General features: G+C 49.4%; 1 protein-coding gene across 1 annotated transcript; it reads left to right on the forward strand.

Moving 5' to 3' along the window:
- Window positions 1–13,854: 13,854 nt before the first annotated feature.
- Window positions 13,855–14,193, forward strand: LOC128897809 (feather beta keratin-like). Its single transcript, XM_054167515.1, has one exon. It carries the CDS (start codon window positions 13,882–13,884, stop codon window positions 14,191–14,193), a length of 312 nt encoding a protein of 103 aa, XP_054023490.1. The 5' UTR covers window positions 13,855–13,881.
- Window positions 14,194–18,906: the final 4,713 nt, after the last annotated feature.

Genomic DNA, 18,906 nt, shown 5'->3' on the forward strand with positions numbered 1-18,906 from the left:
AGAACTCAACACAATTCCTGGAAAGATTGCAGGTACTCATCTCCCCTTTTTCTTCCTGCCAGGCTACCTCAAACAGCCTGCTGTCTTTGGTTACTCTGCTCTCCCTACAAGAAATCTAGAGGGTTTTTCCTAGGAATGGATTGCACATAGATGGATCTGTCACAGTTCCTTCCAAGAGGATATGCAGCAGGTTTGCATACTACCTTTCTTCACCCAAGAGATCTATGATACCTTGTTTCCAAGTCCCAGCACCCAGCTGAAAACCTGAGCGCTGCTTCATGCAGATTTGAACCACCAGCAGCTTCCTGCACAACCTAAAGAAGACATTCTGGTTGGACCTGTGTCATATCCCTGTCCTGATATATGGCCTCTCCCAGTGCTAGAGGAAGGTGACCTAGGAGGAGATACTGCAGTCATTCAAGCTCATCCTCTCTGTAGCTCTGTACTGTGCCTAGTGGCACAATCTGGGCTTTGAAGTAACTGTTGTGGAGTAATTGCTAAACATAAAACCACCATTGGTGGCTTTTGGGCTCAAACACCCCTTGATAAAATGAACTTTTCATTTGCTCCTATGTATGTATGACACCCAAAAGATGTGAAATGCCAGCAGTGACTTCTACCCACAGCAGACTGGCAGATTGTCCCTGGCACTGTCACCAAGTCTCCTCAGAGGAGAGCTTTTGTGGAAAACTCTCTCCAAATGTTCTGTAGAGTCTGCATTACTCTGCCAGCACACAATTTGCCACAACTATCCTATAACTAATTAGATCTCACTTGGATACAATGAGGATCCCACTTGGATACAGGAGACTCAATGTCTCTTGAGTAAGTTAAAAGCTGTGTGTGAAGAGTCAGTGGGGAAAGGGGGGGAGGGGAATGACAACAGAGATATTCCCATATATTGAAGAAATTTTCCATGGCAAAAGCAGCCAAGCATCTCACAGACAAGAGATAAATTGGAGCAAACAGCTGTCAGTGTTAAGTAAATATCCTGGATAATGCGCAGGACAGAAATAAGTACACCACTGCTGAACTCTTTTCTTCCCTTTATTTAGCTGTTCTTGCACGTGGCTCCCAATCTTTGCACTGCCTCAGTTAGAGGAGCATTTACTTTTAAGTCAGCTGCATTAGTTAAGACTGTAACAACAAAAGGCATTTCCTGAGATTCTGCAAGGATGAGCAGCAAGAAAGAACAGCTAAGAAAATACGGGACCCTAGTAGTGATTTTTATCTTCCAAGTTCAGATCCTTGGGTTTGATGCTGGCAATCGACCTACAACAGATACCTGCTCGACACGCACAGTTTTACCTGGACCATAAGGTGAGAAAAATCAGGTTGCTAATACTGAGACCAGTACTGGTAAAGGCTGACTTTTTAAAACAGAGGTGTGGAGGGCGTGTGGTAGGGGCTGGGAGTGTATGATGTGAATTACTGCAGACTGCACAAACACCTAGAAAAGTGGAACTGTGATGGGGATAGTGATGAGCAAGGAGATTTGAATTTGCTTTTCTTCAGTTTCAGGAACTGTGTCACACAGTCTCTTTGCATTCAACAAGTCCAAGTGCCAGGTGCTGCACTTTGGCCACAGCAACCCCATGCAGAGCTACAGGCTGGGGTCAGAGTGGCTGGAGAGCTCCCAAACAGAAAGGGACCTGGGGGTGCTGATTGACAGCCACCTAAACATGAGCCAGCAGTGTGCCCAGGTGGCCAAGAAGGCCAATGGCATCCTGGTCTGCATTAGGAATAGTGTGGCCAGCTGGAGCAGGGAAGTCATTCTGCCCTGTACTCAGGACAGTGGTTAGGCCGCACCTTGAGTACTGTGTCCAGTTCTGGGCCCCTCAGTTTAAGAAGGACATTGAGACACTTGAAGGTGTCCAGAGAAGGGCAATAAGGCTGGGGAGAGGCCTCGAGCACAGCCCTGTGAGGAGAGGCTGAGGGAGCTGGGGTTGTTTAGCCTGAAGAAGAGGAGGCTCAGGGGAGACCTTATTGCTCCCTACAACTACCTGAAGGGAGGTTGTAACCAGGTGGGGGTTGCTCTCTTCTCCCAGGCAAGCAGCACCAGAACAAGAGGACACAGTCTCAAGCTGTGCCAGGGGAAGTTTAGGCTTGAGGTGAGGAGGAAGTTCTTCACAGAATAAGTTGTTGGCTACTGGAATGTGCTGCCCAGGGAGGTGGTGGAGTCACTGTCCCTGGAGGTGTTCAAGAGGGGATTGGATGTGGCACTTGGTGCCATGGTCTAGTCATGAGGTCTGTGGTGACAGGTTGGACTTGATCTTTGAGGTCTCTTCCAACCTTGGTGATACAAGCTAGGGTTGTCCTTTTGCACCATGTACATCTTCTTTTACTTCTTCTATTCACCACACAACTAGTGCAGCTAACAGCCACAAACTGAGTGACTTGGGTCTAAAAGCAGGCACCTACTGTGAACTGCTAACGGGTGGCCTTGCGCCTACAGGTAGGGAGAGACGCACAACGTTTAAAATGACCCAACTGTCATCATTTCCAGTGCTTTGCTGCATTCATCAGGCCTGATCCAGCAGCTCTTACTGCACCGAGCAGGACGTTCGCTACAGATTTCAACAAGAACTCGATCGGCTCTGGCACCTGCAAGTCTTTTCTCTTCAAAGCATTCTGCAAGTATCTGAAACCGAATTTTCTGCATTAACTTACTTTCTGTGTAACACAGAAAACGTCAGTGGAATTGCCTGGAGGCTGTATCAGTCAAAAATGAGGTCCATGGCATCCAAATCTATCTTGCAGTGACAGATCTAATGTATCCCTTCCACACACTACAGCTACTGCAGTTTGAACTGCTGCTTTCTTTGCAGCAATTCATTGTATTTTTCTATGGGCTACAGACTGAGAGGAAAAAATGCAAATGATTTAAATTTGAAGCAGCAAAAAAGATTATTAAGTCAAAAGCACTGCTACAAGCTCATTTGTTTTTATGATGGATTGCTCAAGTGCATGTTACTTAAAGGACCATTTTAAACAGCAAGTTAATTTCTTTATGATTACAATCCAAGGTTAAACTTTTGCTGCCACAGCACAAATGCAGACAGATGTAATGATCCCCAAGGGAGCTGCTGGGAGTTTGTTTAGTTAGCATCTGAATAATGGCAGGCTGGGGAGCAAAGTTTGACAGAATTGTGTTTAACAAGTCACAAGGCTTATGAGGTGGTCTGGTGACAGCACAAGGCAGCTGGGACTCCGGCTGGTTTCTGTGGTCTAGGTTGTATATGGAGCACTTAAAGGTTAGATATTATGGTTCTTTGCAAGGGTGATACTGCAACAGTCAGGATTCAGTCATTACCAGCACTCATCCTGCTGTCTCCTGGCTGACACCAAGACAAAAGAGGTGCCAAACAGTATATTGTCATGGTCCTCACTACCACTTGAAAATTAGACTACTATGCCCTTGATTCATGATTGGTAAAAGGAGAATCAATTAAATCACCTCCAAATTACTGGCTCATATCCATTGAAGGTCATCAAATACATTTTGCCATCAATGTGATATGATCCTATAGACTAATTTCAGTTCCCCACCAGAGCTGAGCTCATCCAGGACAGTTACAACACCTCTCAGTGGCACTGGTTGTTTTGAATGGTGGTCAGCTGGGCAATCAAAGACTGGGCAGGCTGGGTATGTGAACTATCCTGCTAACCCTCAGGCATCCCTTGCAGTCTAGGTTGAAGCATCCTGACCTAATATGGCATAAGAAAGTCTATCCTGTTGCCGGTTTTCCTCTATCCTCCTTAGGTCTACAGGCTCAGAGCAGAACACCCAGACTAACCACCTCACAGCCATAGGCAACACATTGATGCTCAAACTTTAACCCTAATAATGGACAAGGCTCTGACTTTTGCTGCTGTAAATTTTCTGTGCCACATCTGTTGTTCCTCTTTATCTAATTCTATCCCATAAATTTCACCCCCTTATCTTCATCTCCTCCACATGTTTTTGGCTATGGTAGAACACAACAGTGGTTCCACAAGACAGAGGTGTTTAGGTCTATCACCAGAGGCTATATTCTTGTTGTGGCAACTTCCTCCTTCCATGTGATGTAGGAGCTTCTGATGGGCCAAAGTAACTAGAATTGCAAGGAACCCTCACCTTGCACTGGTGAGAGTTGCATTACCCACTTCATCACCTAGGCATTTGCAACTGCTAGAGAAGCAAGGACCTGAGTCCCTGCGTGCTCACTATGAAAATCACCTGTTCAAAAGGGTCATGAGTGTTGTGAAAATTGACCACTTCTTGTACAGGCCACGTGTAACTTGTTCAAGTTACTTGGTGCAAGGAGAATTCTTCCCTTTCAACTCTGTTGTGCTGATACCTGAGATGTCACAAGAGAAGTATGAGTGATGGGATGAAAAGAAAGGGTAATTCCAGGCTGCTTATCAGGAAAGTCTTTGAACTGGTTGTGACAGTTCCTCCAGTTCCCAAATAGCATCGGGCAAAACCAGAGGCAATTGTGTGTAACACCAAGAGCTAGAAAATACCCTGGAAGGATGCAGTCTCTCGGGAACAGAACTGCAGTAAACGTCCTGTAAGCTTTTCTGTTGCAATGATAGAAGTCAGCCTGAATTAAACTGCTCAACAATAGAAACGAAGAGGAGTTTAACTCTGACCTCTGGTGGCTTTGTGTGATGCAAACCAGACACCTGGCATTCTCCTCCATCTGTCTGCTGATTTTCCATCACTTTAGTGCAAGCAAAGAAAGGATGAAGTCTGTAAAGAATGATGCAAAGACATTTTCTAAACGAGAACTCCAGGAAAAGGGGGAAAATGAATAGGAGAAAGGCAAGAGCTGGCAAACAAAACAAAAAAAACCAACCAGAAAACCCCCAAATCCACCACAACCAAACATTATTTGTCATTAGTGACTTCTGGTGTGTAGGAACAACTTTGTCTTATCTAGATTGCTGTGGCACAGCACCTCTGAAAACTTCCATTAGGTAATGCTGATCCACAGCTCAGTAACTAGGGCAATAAAGGCTAAGTCCATCAGCTTCTTGGGTCCACAGAGACTCAGATCAAGCCTAGACAAGACAACAAATTTACCAGGACAGCCAACTGCTTGGCCTAGCAAAATTAGTCATGGCCCTTATTGCTTACTTTCCACACATCCAAGCCTGGAAGCAGGCTGACTTTTGCTGCTGCTGAAAGGAGACCTGGGACTGTGGAGAGGCAGCAGTTAATGTAGTGAGAGCAAAAGAATAAATTGTTGGTCTCTGCCACTGCCAGGGGCACCAGGCAGTGCTCCCCTAGGCTTTGCCCTCAACTAGTGTCCTGGCTCTGTCCTTTCTTTTAGCTTATTCTTACTGGGAGACTGCAAGCTCAGTTTTGTCTAACCTGCAAAGGAAATTTTAAGTAGGCTGTTGGCAGAGATGAGATAGAATCTGATTTCCTCTGAGTAAATCAATAAGCAGCAAAATGAGGGCATAAATAAGTAGATGACCGAAACCTCTGACTCCTAAACTCCCATTAGAAGTTCTGAGGAACAGTGGGGAAAAGACCAGGGTAGGAGCTGACTCGGGGGAAGCTGGTTTCATGTGGATTTGTGGGAACTCGGTGCTTCAGAAAGTTGGCTCTGGATCTCGCTATCTGTCCCAGGTCCCAGATCACTTCCTTTGAAATTCAGACACAGAAAGGTCTTGAATCAGATCCAGGTTGAGAAACTGGAATGAGCTGAAATCAGGAGGATACCGGGAGTTTCCCATAGCAATTCAGATGCAAAATGTTTCCTCCTTATTTGTGAGGAGCGATGCTTATGAACTCCGTGACACCGGCCGGGGCCTGGAAATAGCCTTTACTGCGGCCCCAGCGTAGCTGTCCACCTCTCAGCTTTAATTGTGCTTACGCAATTCCACTCCTGGAAAATCTCGAGCTCACTCAGAAACCAGATATGCTGTTATCCACATTTCCTTCCAAAAATATAAAATGCCTTACCACATCCTATAGGCTGTTCAAACCTATAACTAAACTTCCCTCCCAGCGCCTCACATCTGACCCGAGGAGCCCTTTCATGTCCATGTATAACCCTAATTTCCCTGCATTTTTCACTTCCTCATTTTAAGTGTAGGTTAAGTTTCTGCAACGCCTGTATGTAGGGACAGAGTGGTTGGAGAGCAGCCAGACAGAAAGGGACCTGGGGGTACTGGTTGACAGCCAGCTGAACATGAGCCAGCAGTGTGCCCAGGTGGGCAAGAGGGCCAATGGCATCCTGGCCTGCATCAGGAATAGTGTGGCCAGCAGGAGCAGGGAAGTCATTCTGCCCTGTACTCAGGACTGGTTAGGCCACACCTTGAGTACTGTGTCCAGTTCTGGGCCCCTCAGTTTAAGAAGGACATTGAGACTCTTGAATGTGTCCAGAGGAGGGCAACAAGGCTGGGGAGAGGTCTCAAGCATAGCCCTATGAGGAGAGGCTGAGGGAGCTGGGGTTGTTTAGCCTGGAGAAGAGGAGGCTCAAGGGGAGACCTTATTGCTCTCTACAACTACCTGAAGGGAGATTGTAGCCAGGTGGGGGTTGCTCTCTTTTCCCAGGCAAGCAGCACCAGAACAAGAGGACACAGTCTCAAGCTGTGCCAGGGGAAGTTTAGGATGGTGGTGAGGAGAAAGTTCTTCCCAGAAAGAGTAACTGACCATTGGAATGTGCTGCCCAGGGAGGTGTTCAAAAAGGTATTGGACATGGCACTTGAAGCCATGGTTTAGTTAGTCATGAGGTGCTGGATGACAGGTTGGTCTTGATGATCTCTGAAGTCTTTTCCAACCTTATTGATTCTATGATTCTATGACTTAAACACACAAATTCAAAAGATATTGGGGTCTCTATTTCTTACCAGTGTCAGTCTGATTCCTCACTGAAGCCAACTTAATTCATGGGTCTCCAAGATCATATTAAAATGCAGGGACATGAGTCTGGGAATATTCAATTGGGCAGACCATGTGCAAAGAGAAACAAGAATAATTTAAAGAGTGTCTGTGTTATGAAAGAAATAATATGTGCCCCAGACAGGCACAAAGGCTCACACTTTCAAATAATACAGGTCAGCAGCTCTTCAGTGAGCCTGCTGATGGCTTGGGTCTGGCTCCTGCCATGCAATAGAAGAGAGTATTCCCACTGAAATCAGTGGATGTTTATAAAGGGAAGGCAGAAAATCGAGTTTGTTCTTGAAGGTTCTCTCTGTTTCACCAGCAAAGGGCCCCTCTTGTCTAATTTGGAGCTGGGTGAAACCAGACAAGTTTAAGAACTTGAATCTGGATATGGAATCTGTGGAAGCCCTGAATGTTCCTGTAGGACACCTGGGAGAGTGACTACAGGTGCAGCTGCACACTACCTATGCACTCATCTGTCAAAATCTTATTCTTCCCCAGCTCTGACCTTCACCTTGTGCTGGCTCAGCTGTTTACTTGTCAGACTTCTCACTGAACTGATTCAGCTCACTCCTACAAATGGCTACCACTTGCTGTATTGATATTCCTCCGTTCAGTGAGTGGAATTTCTTCAACACAGGGTCAGAAGAGTGCTCCACACCAGGCAGAGGGGAGGGAGGCATGCAGGCTGGGGACTGAAGGTAGGAGAAAGGTCAGGGAAGAGGACATCATGTCAGACATGCAGAAGATGTCAAGAAATCCTGTCCTCACTAGCCAAATACAGTTTGAAAGCAAGAATTCCCACTGCTATGAGAAAGTTGCTAAGGATCTAAGACAGTGGAATTAGAGGAAATCTTGAGGCTTTCCATTGACGCGGCTGTGACGTGCTCTCACACTGGAAAGACAAACTGGGCTGTGTTTCTTACTGCTGGGAGTCTGCGACTCCCTCTGCTGACAAAACCTCTCATAGAGATCGTGCAAGTGCTGCACAGGTTCACTGCAGGGTCAGGGTCACTCAGCGTCCCTAAGCTGCAGACTGAATTACGCTGAGAGCCAATTCTGGGCTCTCTGCATGGCTTTTCAGAGGGCAAGGCATTGAGTGGCTCCTGCAGGCTCAAGGCTTCAGAACGATACACATCTTGTTATCCCTTTAGTTTAACACTCAGGGCAGGCATACATCACCTGTGTTCTTCATACTCGGTGGAGGAGAGGAGGGTCCTTATGCCACCTCAGGTGGGACTGTTGAGCATGAAACATGGAACTCAGCAGAACAGTGTCTCACACGATTGAAGGGCAAAACCACATAGCAGATTCCATCCAGAGCCCTTGCGGTGGGATGCTGCCTGTGCCTAGAAATGCTGAGTGCGTCCAAGACAAGCAGTGAAGCCTTGCCCAGGCTAATCATGGTTAACCATCCTTCCCCTCCTCACAGCACATCAGTCATGCCCTCACAGTGTTTCAAGGACTTTTTGGCTGGTGGTAGACTTTTTTTGATTCAGAGCATCTGATGTAGGAGGACAATTGTGCAAAAGTTGTGTTTCTGTCATGTGGAAGGGTGAGCGTGTCCTTGGTGTGTAGGTATCAGAAGGTACATGGGGCTGTGGTGTGTGCTGATCCCACAGGGGTGGTGGTAAAGCGTGGAGTATTCACTATTAAGCCTCTATTTGTGTATAAAAACCCAATCAATTGACTACTGATGACTCAGCAGGAAATTTGAAGCAATTTAAAGGTCAGCAAATTCTTGCTAGTTAAATCATAGAATCAAAGATTCTGATACAGGCCAGGATGCTGCTGGCCATCTGAGCACACTGCTGGATCATGTTCATCTGCCTGCCAGTCAACACCCCCATGTCCTCCTCTGCTGCCACCTTTCCAGCCATTATTCCTCAAGCCTGTAGCATTGCTTGGGATTGTTGTGACCCAAGCGCAGGACCCAGCACTCGGCCTTGTTGAATCTTATGCAACTGGCATTGGTCTATCAATCCAGCCTGTCATGGTGCTTCTGTAGAGCCTTCCTCCCCCAAGCAAATCAACACTTCCTCGCAGTTTAGTGTCATCTGCACCTCAGGGTGCACTCAATCCCCTTGTTCAGATCATTGATAAAGACATTAAAGAGAACTGGCCCAAATACTGAGCCCTGGAAAACACCACTTGTGACTGCCTGCCAACTGGACTTCATTCACCACCAGTCTTGGGGCCTGACCATCCAGCCAGTTTTTAACCCAATGAAGTGTCCACCCATCCAAGCCAGGAGCAGCCAGTTTCTCCAGGAGGATGCTGCAGGAGACAGTGTCAAATGCTTTATTAAGCTCCAAATGTAACCTTGCAACATTGTGTTATTTAGTGAAGCTGCTAAGGAGGCAGACACCCTTTCAACTGCCTAAAACTCCTGCTGTTTTCGGCAACTCCAACATTTTCCTAAGTTTCTTTGTAGGGAAAGGAAGGACTGGGGTTCCCTTTCAATTACAATTTTTTAATGGCTGCAAGTAATTTACTGCTCACAGCCTCTGCTGTCCTTCTGTCTCACACAATGACAAGCTGGTAGAGTCTAATAATTTATTGTTTCATGTGTTCAGTTTAATTGTCTGGTGTTTTAAATCCATGAAAGAAGAAATTTATCAGCTTGAGGGAATACTAACAAGGATGAGAAATGGTCTTGTTTCAGCTACTGGCTCCAAGTACTTCACCCATGCTTCAGAAGCCAGTGCAGCACTTCAATCTGGCATACTTGCAACCACAGTTTTAAGGTGACAATCAACTGATTAGGTTAAAATTCATTGTGACATTGCCGCAAGCATAGGCAGCACAAAGGAGACTTTAAACTCCAGGTATAAACTACAAGCATGTGACGACAGGGATCAGAATTGGATTTTTTTCCTGTAAGAAAACTCATGTTGCACAAAGCACAGTAGTACAAAATCCCACAACCTAGTCCAGAGTACTGGCGACATTTAGATTCAGTTTTCTAGCCACAAAAAGTGGCTAAACAGTGGGGTGGCCTGTCCACGTTAAGCCCCAGAGGAAAGGGGGAAAGATGCTTATTATAAATTAGAGAGAAAGCCAGCACGACGGCGCCCGAAACGAAGCCAACCGACCTCTCACAACGCCTCCTATCTGGCTGCAGATCAAAGAGAGGCCACAAGAGGGGAGCAGAATCCAGGAGTTGGCGTGTTTCTGCCCAAACGCTTCAGATCACTGCACACAACAGCTGGAGGAGGACACAAACCATTTATAACACTGTATTATAAAGCACTGGGCGTATTCCAGTCTTAAATCAACGATGAGATGGTTCCACAAATTAATACTGTTTGCTTTTGCACTTGCTTTATAATGGCCTACCTATCCTGAGCTGTAATGTGAGGAGAAAGTTCTTCACCGAGCCGTCATTGGAATGCGCTGCCCAGGGAGGTGGTGGAGTCACTGTCCCTGGAGGTGTTCAAGAGGGGATTGGACGTGGCACTTGGTGCCATGGTCTAGTCATGAGGTCTGTGGAGACAGGTTGGACTCAATGATCCTCGAGGTCTCTTCCAACCTTAGTGATACTGTGATCACCAGGATTTCCCTCCCTTACAGAAAGGCAAATTATTATTCTTCCCATTTTCCCAGGTTGCAAAACGGAGTACGCAGGCTGGTTAGTGCCAAGATGAAACTGGTGATAGATGTTACTTCCCTCTCCCTTAGGCTTTTAGAGGGCTTGCACAAAAAGTGGGACTACATGGGAAGTCAGCCTTCAATTTGAGACACTGCCTGATCTCTCAAAATGTTCAGGCCAGACTTTCCCATACTTTTTACTCCCTTCATCTGCTGTCTCTCAGTCTGACAGCCCATATAAAGCAACCTAACTTCGGCTCCAGTAACCTGCGGTGTGAAAAGCTTGCCCCAAAGACTCTCAGAAAAAAAATGTTTCAGCCATTAATGGTTCAAAAGTTGAAAATGAGACCAGAAGAAAACACCATCAGAAAGTGATCATGGCTTCTGCACTGGTATATTTGACTTTCTTTCCTGGGCTCTCTTTCTGTCTTTCTAAGAGCAACAAAATAATGACTCTTACAAAACAAAACAAGTCCTGTGTTTCGTTCTGGGCCCCTCAATTGAAGAAGGACATTGAGACTCTTGAAAGTGTCCAGAGAAGGGCAATGAGGCTGGGAAGAGGCCTCGACTACAAGCCCTATGAGGAGAGACTGAGGGAGCTGGAGTTGTTTAGCCTGGAGGCTCAGGGGAGGCCTTACTGCTCTCTACAACTACCTGAAGGAAGGTTGTAGCCATGAGGGGATTGAATGCTTCTCCCAGGCAATCAGCACCAGAACATGAGGGCACAGTCTCAAGCTGTGCCAGGGGAAGTTTATACTGGAGGTGAGGAGAAAGTTCTTCACAGAGAGAACTGTTAGCCATCAATAGAATCAATAAGGTTGGAAGAGACTGCAAAGATCATCAAGTCCAACCTGTCACCCAAGACCTCATGACTACTAAACTATGGCACCAAGTGTCAGGTCAAATCCCCACTTGACACCTCGAGGGATGGTGACTCCACCACCTCCCTGGGCAGCACATTCCAACAACTAAAAGGCTGGACAAGCCCAACTCTCTCAGCTGGGCCTCATCTTCTTGGCCTCCTCTCGATCCACTCCAACACCTTCATGTCCTGGCCTGGGGGCCCCACAGGACAGTGACCATGCCCCCACACTGTGGGGCACTGTGGAGGCCACACCTCCCATCCTGTGTTCACTTTTCAGGCCTCTCACTCCCAGAAGGACATTGAGGTGCTGGAGCAGGTTCAGAGAAGGGCAATGAAGCTGGTGAGGGGTTTGGAGCACAGGTCTGGTCAGGAGCAGCTGAGGCACCTGGGCTTGTTCAGCCTGGAAAATGGGAGGCTGAGGGAAGACCTTTTGAGTGTGTGCAAATCTCAGAAAGGAGGTTGGAGACTGGTAGAGGTTGGTCTCTTCTGCCAAGGAACAAGGCACAGGGCAAGAGCAAATGGCCTCAATGTGCACCAGAGGGGGTTTAAGTTGGATATGAGGAAGAATTTCTCAATGTAGAGGGTTGTCGAGCCCTGGACCAGGCTGTCCAGGGATGGAGGGATGGAGAAGCTGTGCAGATGTGGTGCTAAGGGACTTGTTTTAGTGGTGGCCTTGGTACCACGAGGATGCTTCTTCTCAATGCTTCTCAGCAGCAAGCAACCATCCTGTTGGCCAGGTGAGTGGTAGAGAAAGCTCTCCCTGGGCTTGCCTTTAAGGGCATGCCCGTATCTCCATGCCACAGCAACCCCTGGCTGCTCCCAGAACATCTCAACACACTTCAACACCATGTTTGACAAGGAGATGGCAGCACTCTTGTATCACAGAGTCACTTGAGATGGAAAACTCCATCAAAATAACCAAGCCCAAGCTTTAACCAACACTACCAATCCAACACCAAACCATGTCCCGAGGCACCACAGACAGAGCAGAGTTTCGGTGACCCTCATAACATTGTCATACCATTGCCAGCTTGGTACCCAGGGCAGAGTCTGCAGGTCCCAGCTGTGAGCAGCCACTTTCTCCAGGAGCAGGCTGAGGGGCACACTGGCAAAGAGCTTCCTAAAGCCCAGGTGAAAACCACCCAAAGCTTCTCCCTCATCCACCACGTGGGGCACTTCTTATGGAAGGAGATCTGCTCAGGCAGGACCTGCCTTTCAAACCCCTTGCTGACTGGGCCTGATGGCCCAGTTCTCCACCATGTGCTGTGTGATGGCACTCAAGATCAACTGCTCCATGACCTTCCCTGGCACCAAAGTCACACCAACAGCCCTGTAGCTTTCAGCATTCTTGTTTGGGCTCTTTGGTGCCACGGGCAACACCTTGACAAATGTCCATTCAGCTGGGCCAACCAGGACTGCAGCTAAACAATGGAAAGGGTCTTGGTGAGCTCCTCCACCAGCTCCCTCAGTAGCCTTGCCTGCCTCCATCCAGCCTCACAGACCTGTGTGTGTCTCACAGGTGCTCCTCACTGACCATTTCCCCTTGAAGAAGACAAAGGCACTTCTGCTGTGCAGAAGCAGGAGCAATTCCAGTTGGTTTTGCCCTCTCTAATTTTCTCCCTTCAGAACCTCACAAGGGCCTTGGAGTCCTCCTGTGTTCCCTGCTTTGGCATCCACAGGTCAGGAACTCTTCTTGTGAGGAGCTCCAGCCAAAGCTCTCTGTGCAGCCAACCTGCCCTATCCCAATGCCTTCTCTTTCTCCAGGAAGTCTTCAAGAAAGCTGTGCACATGGCACTTTGGGATGTGGTTTAATGCCCATGGTGGGGCTAGGTCAGTGGTTGGACGTGATGCTCTTAGAGGTCCTTTCCAATCAAAACAATTCCCTGATTCGGTGACTCTATGACCTGCTGCTGAGCCACCAAGAGGCCCTGCTTGAAAAATGTCTGTTCATGCCTGCTCATGCCTGGTCATCCTGAACTCCTGTGCCCTTCAGCACGGCCTCCCAACATACTTTGTCAAGCAGGTTACTAAACAAGGCCAAGTGTGTCCTCTGCAACTCCGGGGTAGCAGAGCTGCTGACCTCACTGCTTACTCCTCTCAGAACAGAAGGCTCCACCATTGAGAAATTGCTGTGCCCAAGATGGCCTCCAGGCTCCAGCTCACACACAGGTCCCTCTTTGATCACAAACAACAGGGCCAGAGGAGCCATTGCAGGGCCGCCAGGAAATGAGACCCCCCGGCCACAAGGCACCCACAAACCACAGCACACCAGTGCCACGCCATGACCTCACTGCTGACACCCCACCTCTGCTGGGCTGGGCTCAGCTCTGCTGCCAGCCCTGCCAGCATAAAGCCGGCCCAGCGCCTCTCTCCCTCACAGACGCCTCCTGACGCCTTCTCCTGTGCTCTGCTCCCTCCACCAGGTCAGCCTCCGGACCCTCACCCTCCTTCTCCTGCCCCAACGAGCCCCCCTCTCTCACACCCCCTTGCCCCTGCGCTCCCTCCACACCCTCTCTCTCTTCCAGGGCCCCTCCACCCCGCACCCATGGCCTGCTACGACCGCTGCCGCCCCTGCGGACCCACCCCGCTGGCCAACAGCTGCAACGAGCCCTGCGTCAGGCAGTGCCAGGACTCCCGTGTCTTCATCCAGCCTTCCCCCGTGCTGGTCACCCTGCCAGGACCCATCCTCACCTCCTTCCCCCAGAGCACCGCCGTCGGATCCTCCTCAGGGGCTGCCCTGGGCACCGAGCTCAACGCCCAGGGAGTGCCCATCTCCTCCGGCGCCTTCGGCTACGGCTACGGCTTGGCTGGCCTGGGCAATGGCTGCGGCGCAGCAAGAGGCTGCTACCCCTGCTGAGGGCCCTGCACACCGCCCCTGACACCACACACAGCCTGCAGCAGCTCCTGCAACACGAGCCCCTGGCCTCATGCTCGCCCTGCTTGCCCCTCGCACCGCCTCCTTCCCCTTGCTGCTCCTGCCTCTGCCCTCTGCTTTGCCCTCAATAAACTTCTCCTGCAGACCAGACCCAGAAGCCTCCTCTGAATTGCTTCTCAAGGCCAGGGCTCTCCAGGCCTTTGCAGTGCATGAAAAATGTCCACAAGAGCTCTTCTCAGAAATATGCCACCAGCAACACCTCACAATGGTACCTGGGGATGTCAGGGCTGTGACGCAGCCCCAGTAGTGCCTCACACAAAGGCTCCAACACAACAACGTTCCTCTGCTGTGCCTCTGGCCAAGTCTCTCTGCAGGCTGCCCAGCTGACCACCAGGCTTGTTGTGTTGATGTAGTGCTGGATCCTTGTTGGACCATCTGCCTGGCCAGTGTCCCCATTCCACCCAGGTGGTTGTCCCCAGGCCATGCTCTTGCCTTCCTATGGCATCCTCAACTCATTCCCTGGGGAGTAGCCTCAGGACACCATCTCCTCTTCACTGCAGGGTCTGGACTAGCATCCTCCTAGCTGCAAGGTCCCTAAGAGCACCTGTGAGGGTGATCAGAGGTCACACAGAAAGCCCCGTCTGTGAGGTCAGCTCCCTGTTCAGTGTGGGCTCCCTGAGGTCCTGAGGACCAGAACCAGGAGCAGGCCCTTGGCCCTGCTTTGGCTGGGCTGGTGAGGCTCCTGTGGGGCTGCGTGGCCAAGAAGGTGGCAGGGAACGCACGCTCCCTTGTGCTCCCTCCTCTTTCATCTCTTACTTCCAGCCTTCCAACATTTAAGCCTTGACCTTGGCAGATGTTTGGCTGCCCCGCAATTGCTTATCACCAGGTCCAGTCACTCTCTCTTCTCTTTTGTATTTACTTCGCACGCTCTGTGGGATGTCTCCTGCAAACCAGGTGAGACAGGAGCTCAGAGTCCCCAGGGCTGTTGGAACAACCTAAATATTCATCAAAAGAGATAAGATAACATCTCCAGAGCAGCTGGAGTTCAGAGAGCCACAGAGCTCAGTGCACAGCTGGATTGGGCTTCACTTCAAAGAGGGACCTTTTGCCTAGGAACAAAATTCTTCTCTGAAATCGATACCAAACATAACCTGCCTTGAAGCTTCCAAGGAGAGGAGGGGAAGGGCTTTGGAGCTTTGGGCTTTTCATTCATTTATTTAGTGTAAAGAAGACATCTCCCAGACATGCTTCATTGGCCTTGAGGGGCTTCAACTCCTCTTCATCTGTCATCAAAGGATGGTTGGACTCAGGTGTTTGAGAAATGTGTGGACATGGCACTTTGGGGCATGGTTTCATGGCCATGGCAGTGCCAGGTTGATGCTTGCACTTGATGATCCTAGAGGGCTTTTGCAACCAAAACCGTTCTATGAAGACAAACTCAATTAGTACCTGCTCTTCTGAGGGATGGTTGCTCACCTTGAAGCTCAGCTAGCTTGATCCCATCCTTAGGAGACTGCAAGCCAGGGATGTGCTGGTGAGCTACAGGTGAAATGGGTGGCATCTCACCCACTGCCTGACTCCCAGTGGGACTCTCAGTCACCCAGTCAGGCCCCCACTGCATTCAGAGCAGCTCCAAACTCCATGGAGCAGTCACAGTTTGCAGCCCCTTTGTCACAGAATCCCAGCATGGTGGGATCATCCAGTCCAACCCCTCAGCTAAAGCAGGGTCACGCACAGCAGAGTCCCCAGGATCACAATCTCCTTGTGGGTTTGGAAGCTTTCCAGAGAAGAACACTCCACAACCTCTCTGGGCAGCCTGCTCCAGAGCTCTGAACCCTTCAAGCTAAGAGGTTTCTCCTGATGAACTTCCTGAGTTCCAGTTTGTGCTCATTGCCCCTTGTCCTGTTACTGGGCACCACTGGCCCCATCCTCTTGCCTCCCACCTTTCAAATCTTGTTGAGTATTGATCAGATCCTCTCTCAGGCTGCTCTTCTCCAGGCTCAACAGCCCCAGGGCTCTCAGCCTTTCCTCCTCACAGAGATGCCCCAGGCCCCTCAGCATCTTCAGAGCCTCCACTGAACTCTCATCAGTAGTTCCCTGTCTCTCTGGAACTGAGGAGCCCAGAACTGGACCCAGGACTTCAGATGTGGCATCACAAGGACATAGTAGAGGGGGAGAAGAACCTCCCTCCATCTGCTGACCACATTCAACTTCATGCACCCCATTGTCTCCCTCCTTCAGGAGGTCTGTGTTCAGCCAAAAGCCAAATGTTCACAGAATCACAGAAACATTCATGTTGGAAAAGACCCTTGGGATCACCAAGTCCAATTGGTAACCCTACTCTACAAAGTTCACCTCTAAACCATATCCCCACGCACCACATCCAAATGACCTTGAAACACATCTAGGGTTGGTGACTCAACCACCTCCCTGGGCAGCCCATTCCAATGCCTGATTGATGACAAGGATGTTCTGGAGCAGCAGCTCCTCCTGATCCCATGAACCAGGACTCTGCAAAGGGTCCAATTCCTTCCTGTCCCACTCCAAGTCAGAAGTTTTCCATTCCAACTGCTCCTGCTTTATAATTCCCATGATAGAACACCACCCATTGTTAGGATGAATAAAGCATCTAGAAGCCATGGCTGTTGGTCCTACTCCCATCCCAGTCTCCACTCTCTGTGGCTGTTCCAGATTGTCCCATGATTTTGGACCACATTAGTGAGAGGACCTCCCAACCCCTGTGGAAACTGGTGGGAGTTGAGCTTCGTGGAACAAAATGAACCTTAGCTGGCCAAAGCCACACATGGAGGGAGGACATGACCTGGAAAGGGACCCACTGCTGGTGTATTGTCTACCTAGAAGCATAAAAAAGAACCACAAACCTGAAGTCTAAGTGGGAGAAAGGTGTGTAGACATGGTGTGTCCTCACCTAGGCTCCTAGAGCTTGGCCACAGCCATGCAGCATCATCACAAGCTGGCTTCTATGCTGGGATGGGCTGCTTGAAGTTGCTGTATCCTCGCCTGGGCTTCTGAAGCTTGGCCACAGCCATGCAGCATCATCACAAGCTGGCTTCCATGCTGGGATGGGCTTCTTAGAGGTGGTGTGTCCTCATGTGGGCTCCTGGAGCCTGGCCACAGCCATGCAGCATCATCCCAAGCTGGCTTCCACACTGCATTCAGGCAGCTTGTGCCCATCTGCCCCACTTTCCTTCCCAGCTGGCCTAATGGAAGCTTTCATCCTTAACTCAGAAGGTCTTGCCAGATAATATCAAAAGCCTGGGTGATATTTCATTAAAAAGAAAGTCCTGCCACATCCATGTGGTCACCACAAGTTTACTCCTCACCCTTGTGATCTTCCCTCATGCTCTAGCGTGTCTCTGCTAATTAGCTCCACAATTAACATATTTTAATCTGGCACCATCATTATTCAGCTGCTGTCACAGCAGCTCTGGCTGCAACACTTCCCAGTGATTCCCCAGCTGAAACAGGGCCAAAGGAAGACTCCAAAGTTCACAAGATGCAGAAAGCAGCTTTTATGCTCCTATCAGCTCCTGGAAAATCATCCTTCTTTGTACTTCTGTACATCTAATGGTTGTCTCATCGCTGGAAGTGTTCAGTGTCCCATTGGGTGAGGCTCTGAGCAACCTGGTCTAGTTGAAGATGTTCCTACACATGGCAAGAGGGTTGGACTAGTTGATCCTTGAAGTTTTCTTCCAACCAAAACCCTTCTACTCTCTAATTTTACCAGGAGGTGAGCTGGAAGTATGGATGCAACAGGACCTGGGGGGGTTGTATTTCATGAGGAGTTAGCTTGCATGGAGAAGGATCTTCAGTGCTTCATCCCTGGCTCCACATGTAAGATCAGCCAGGACATCCTGCATCATGGCAGAAGAAGTGGAATCTGATCAGGCTGGATCAAAGGGTCAAGGCCACTGGGGTGAGGTTCAACAAGACCAAGGGCTGGGTCCTGCACTTGGGTCACAACAATTCCATGAACATTCCAGGCTTGGGGCAGAGTGGCTTGGAAAGGACCTGGAGATGTTGGTCAACAGCAGCTGGAGATGAGCCAGAGTGTGCCCAGATGGGCAAGAAGGCCACCAGCATTCTGACTTGGATCAGTACAAGTGCGGTGAGTGATCATCTCCCTGTACTGAGCACTGATGAGGCCACACCTTGAGTACTGGGTAGCTATGGGCCACTCACTCCAAGAAGGACATTGAGGGGCTGGAGCATGTGCAGAGAGGGCAACAAATCTGGGGAAGGGTCTGGAGAACTTGTGAGGAGCAGCTTAAAGGCCTGGGGCTGTTCAGCCTGGAGCAAAGGAGTCTGAGAGGACATTCAGCCCTTCACAGCTCCCTGAAAGGAGGCTGGAGACAGGTGGGGCTTGGTCTCTTCTCACAAGGAACAAGCAGTAGGACAAGAGGAAACAGCCTCAAGTGTGCGACATGAGCAATTTCTTCATGGGGAAGAAATTGCTGCCCTGGTGGAGTCCCCATCCCTGGAGGGGGTTCAAAGACGTGCTGCTGAGGGCCACCATTCGGTGGTGCCCTGGCAGTGCTGGGTTAAGGGTTGGACTTGATGGCCGTAAAGGTCTTTCCCACCCCAAGGACTCCGTGAATCTGTGCTTTTAGGACTCGTGCACACCGAGGCCATCTCTCTCATGGGGGCAGAGCAGGAATTCCTGCCTGGCTTTCC

Source organism: Dryobates pubescens, chromosome 14 (assembly GCF_014839835.1).
Source record: "Dryobates pubescens isolate bDryPub1 chromosome 14, bDryPub1.pri, whole genome shotgun sequence".
In the NCBI taxonomy this organism is placed as follows: Eukaryota; Metazoa; Chordata; class Aves; order Piciformes; family Picidae; genus Dryobates; species Dryobates pubescens.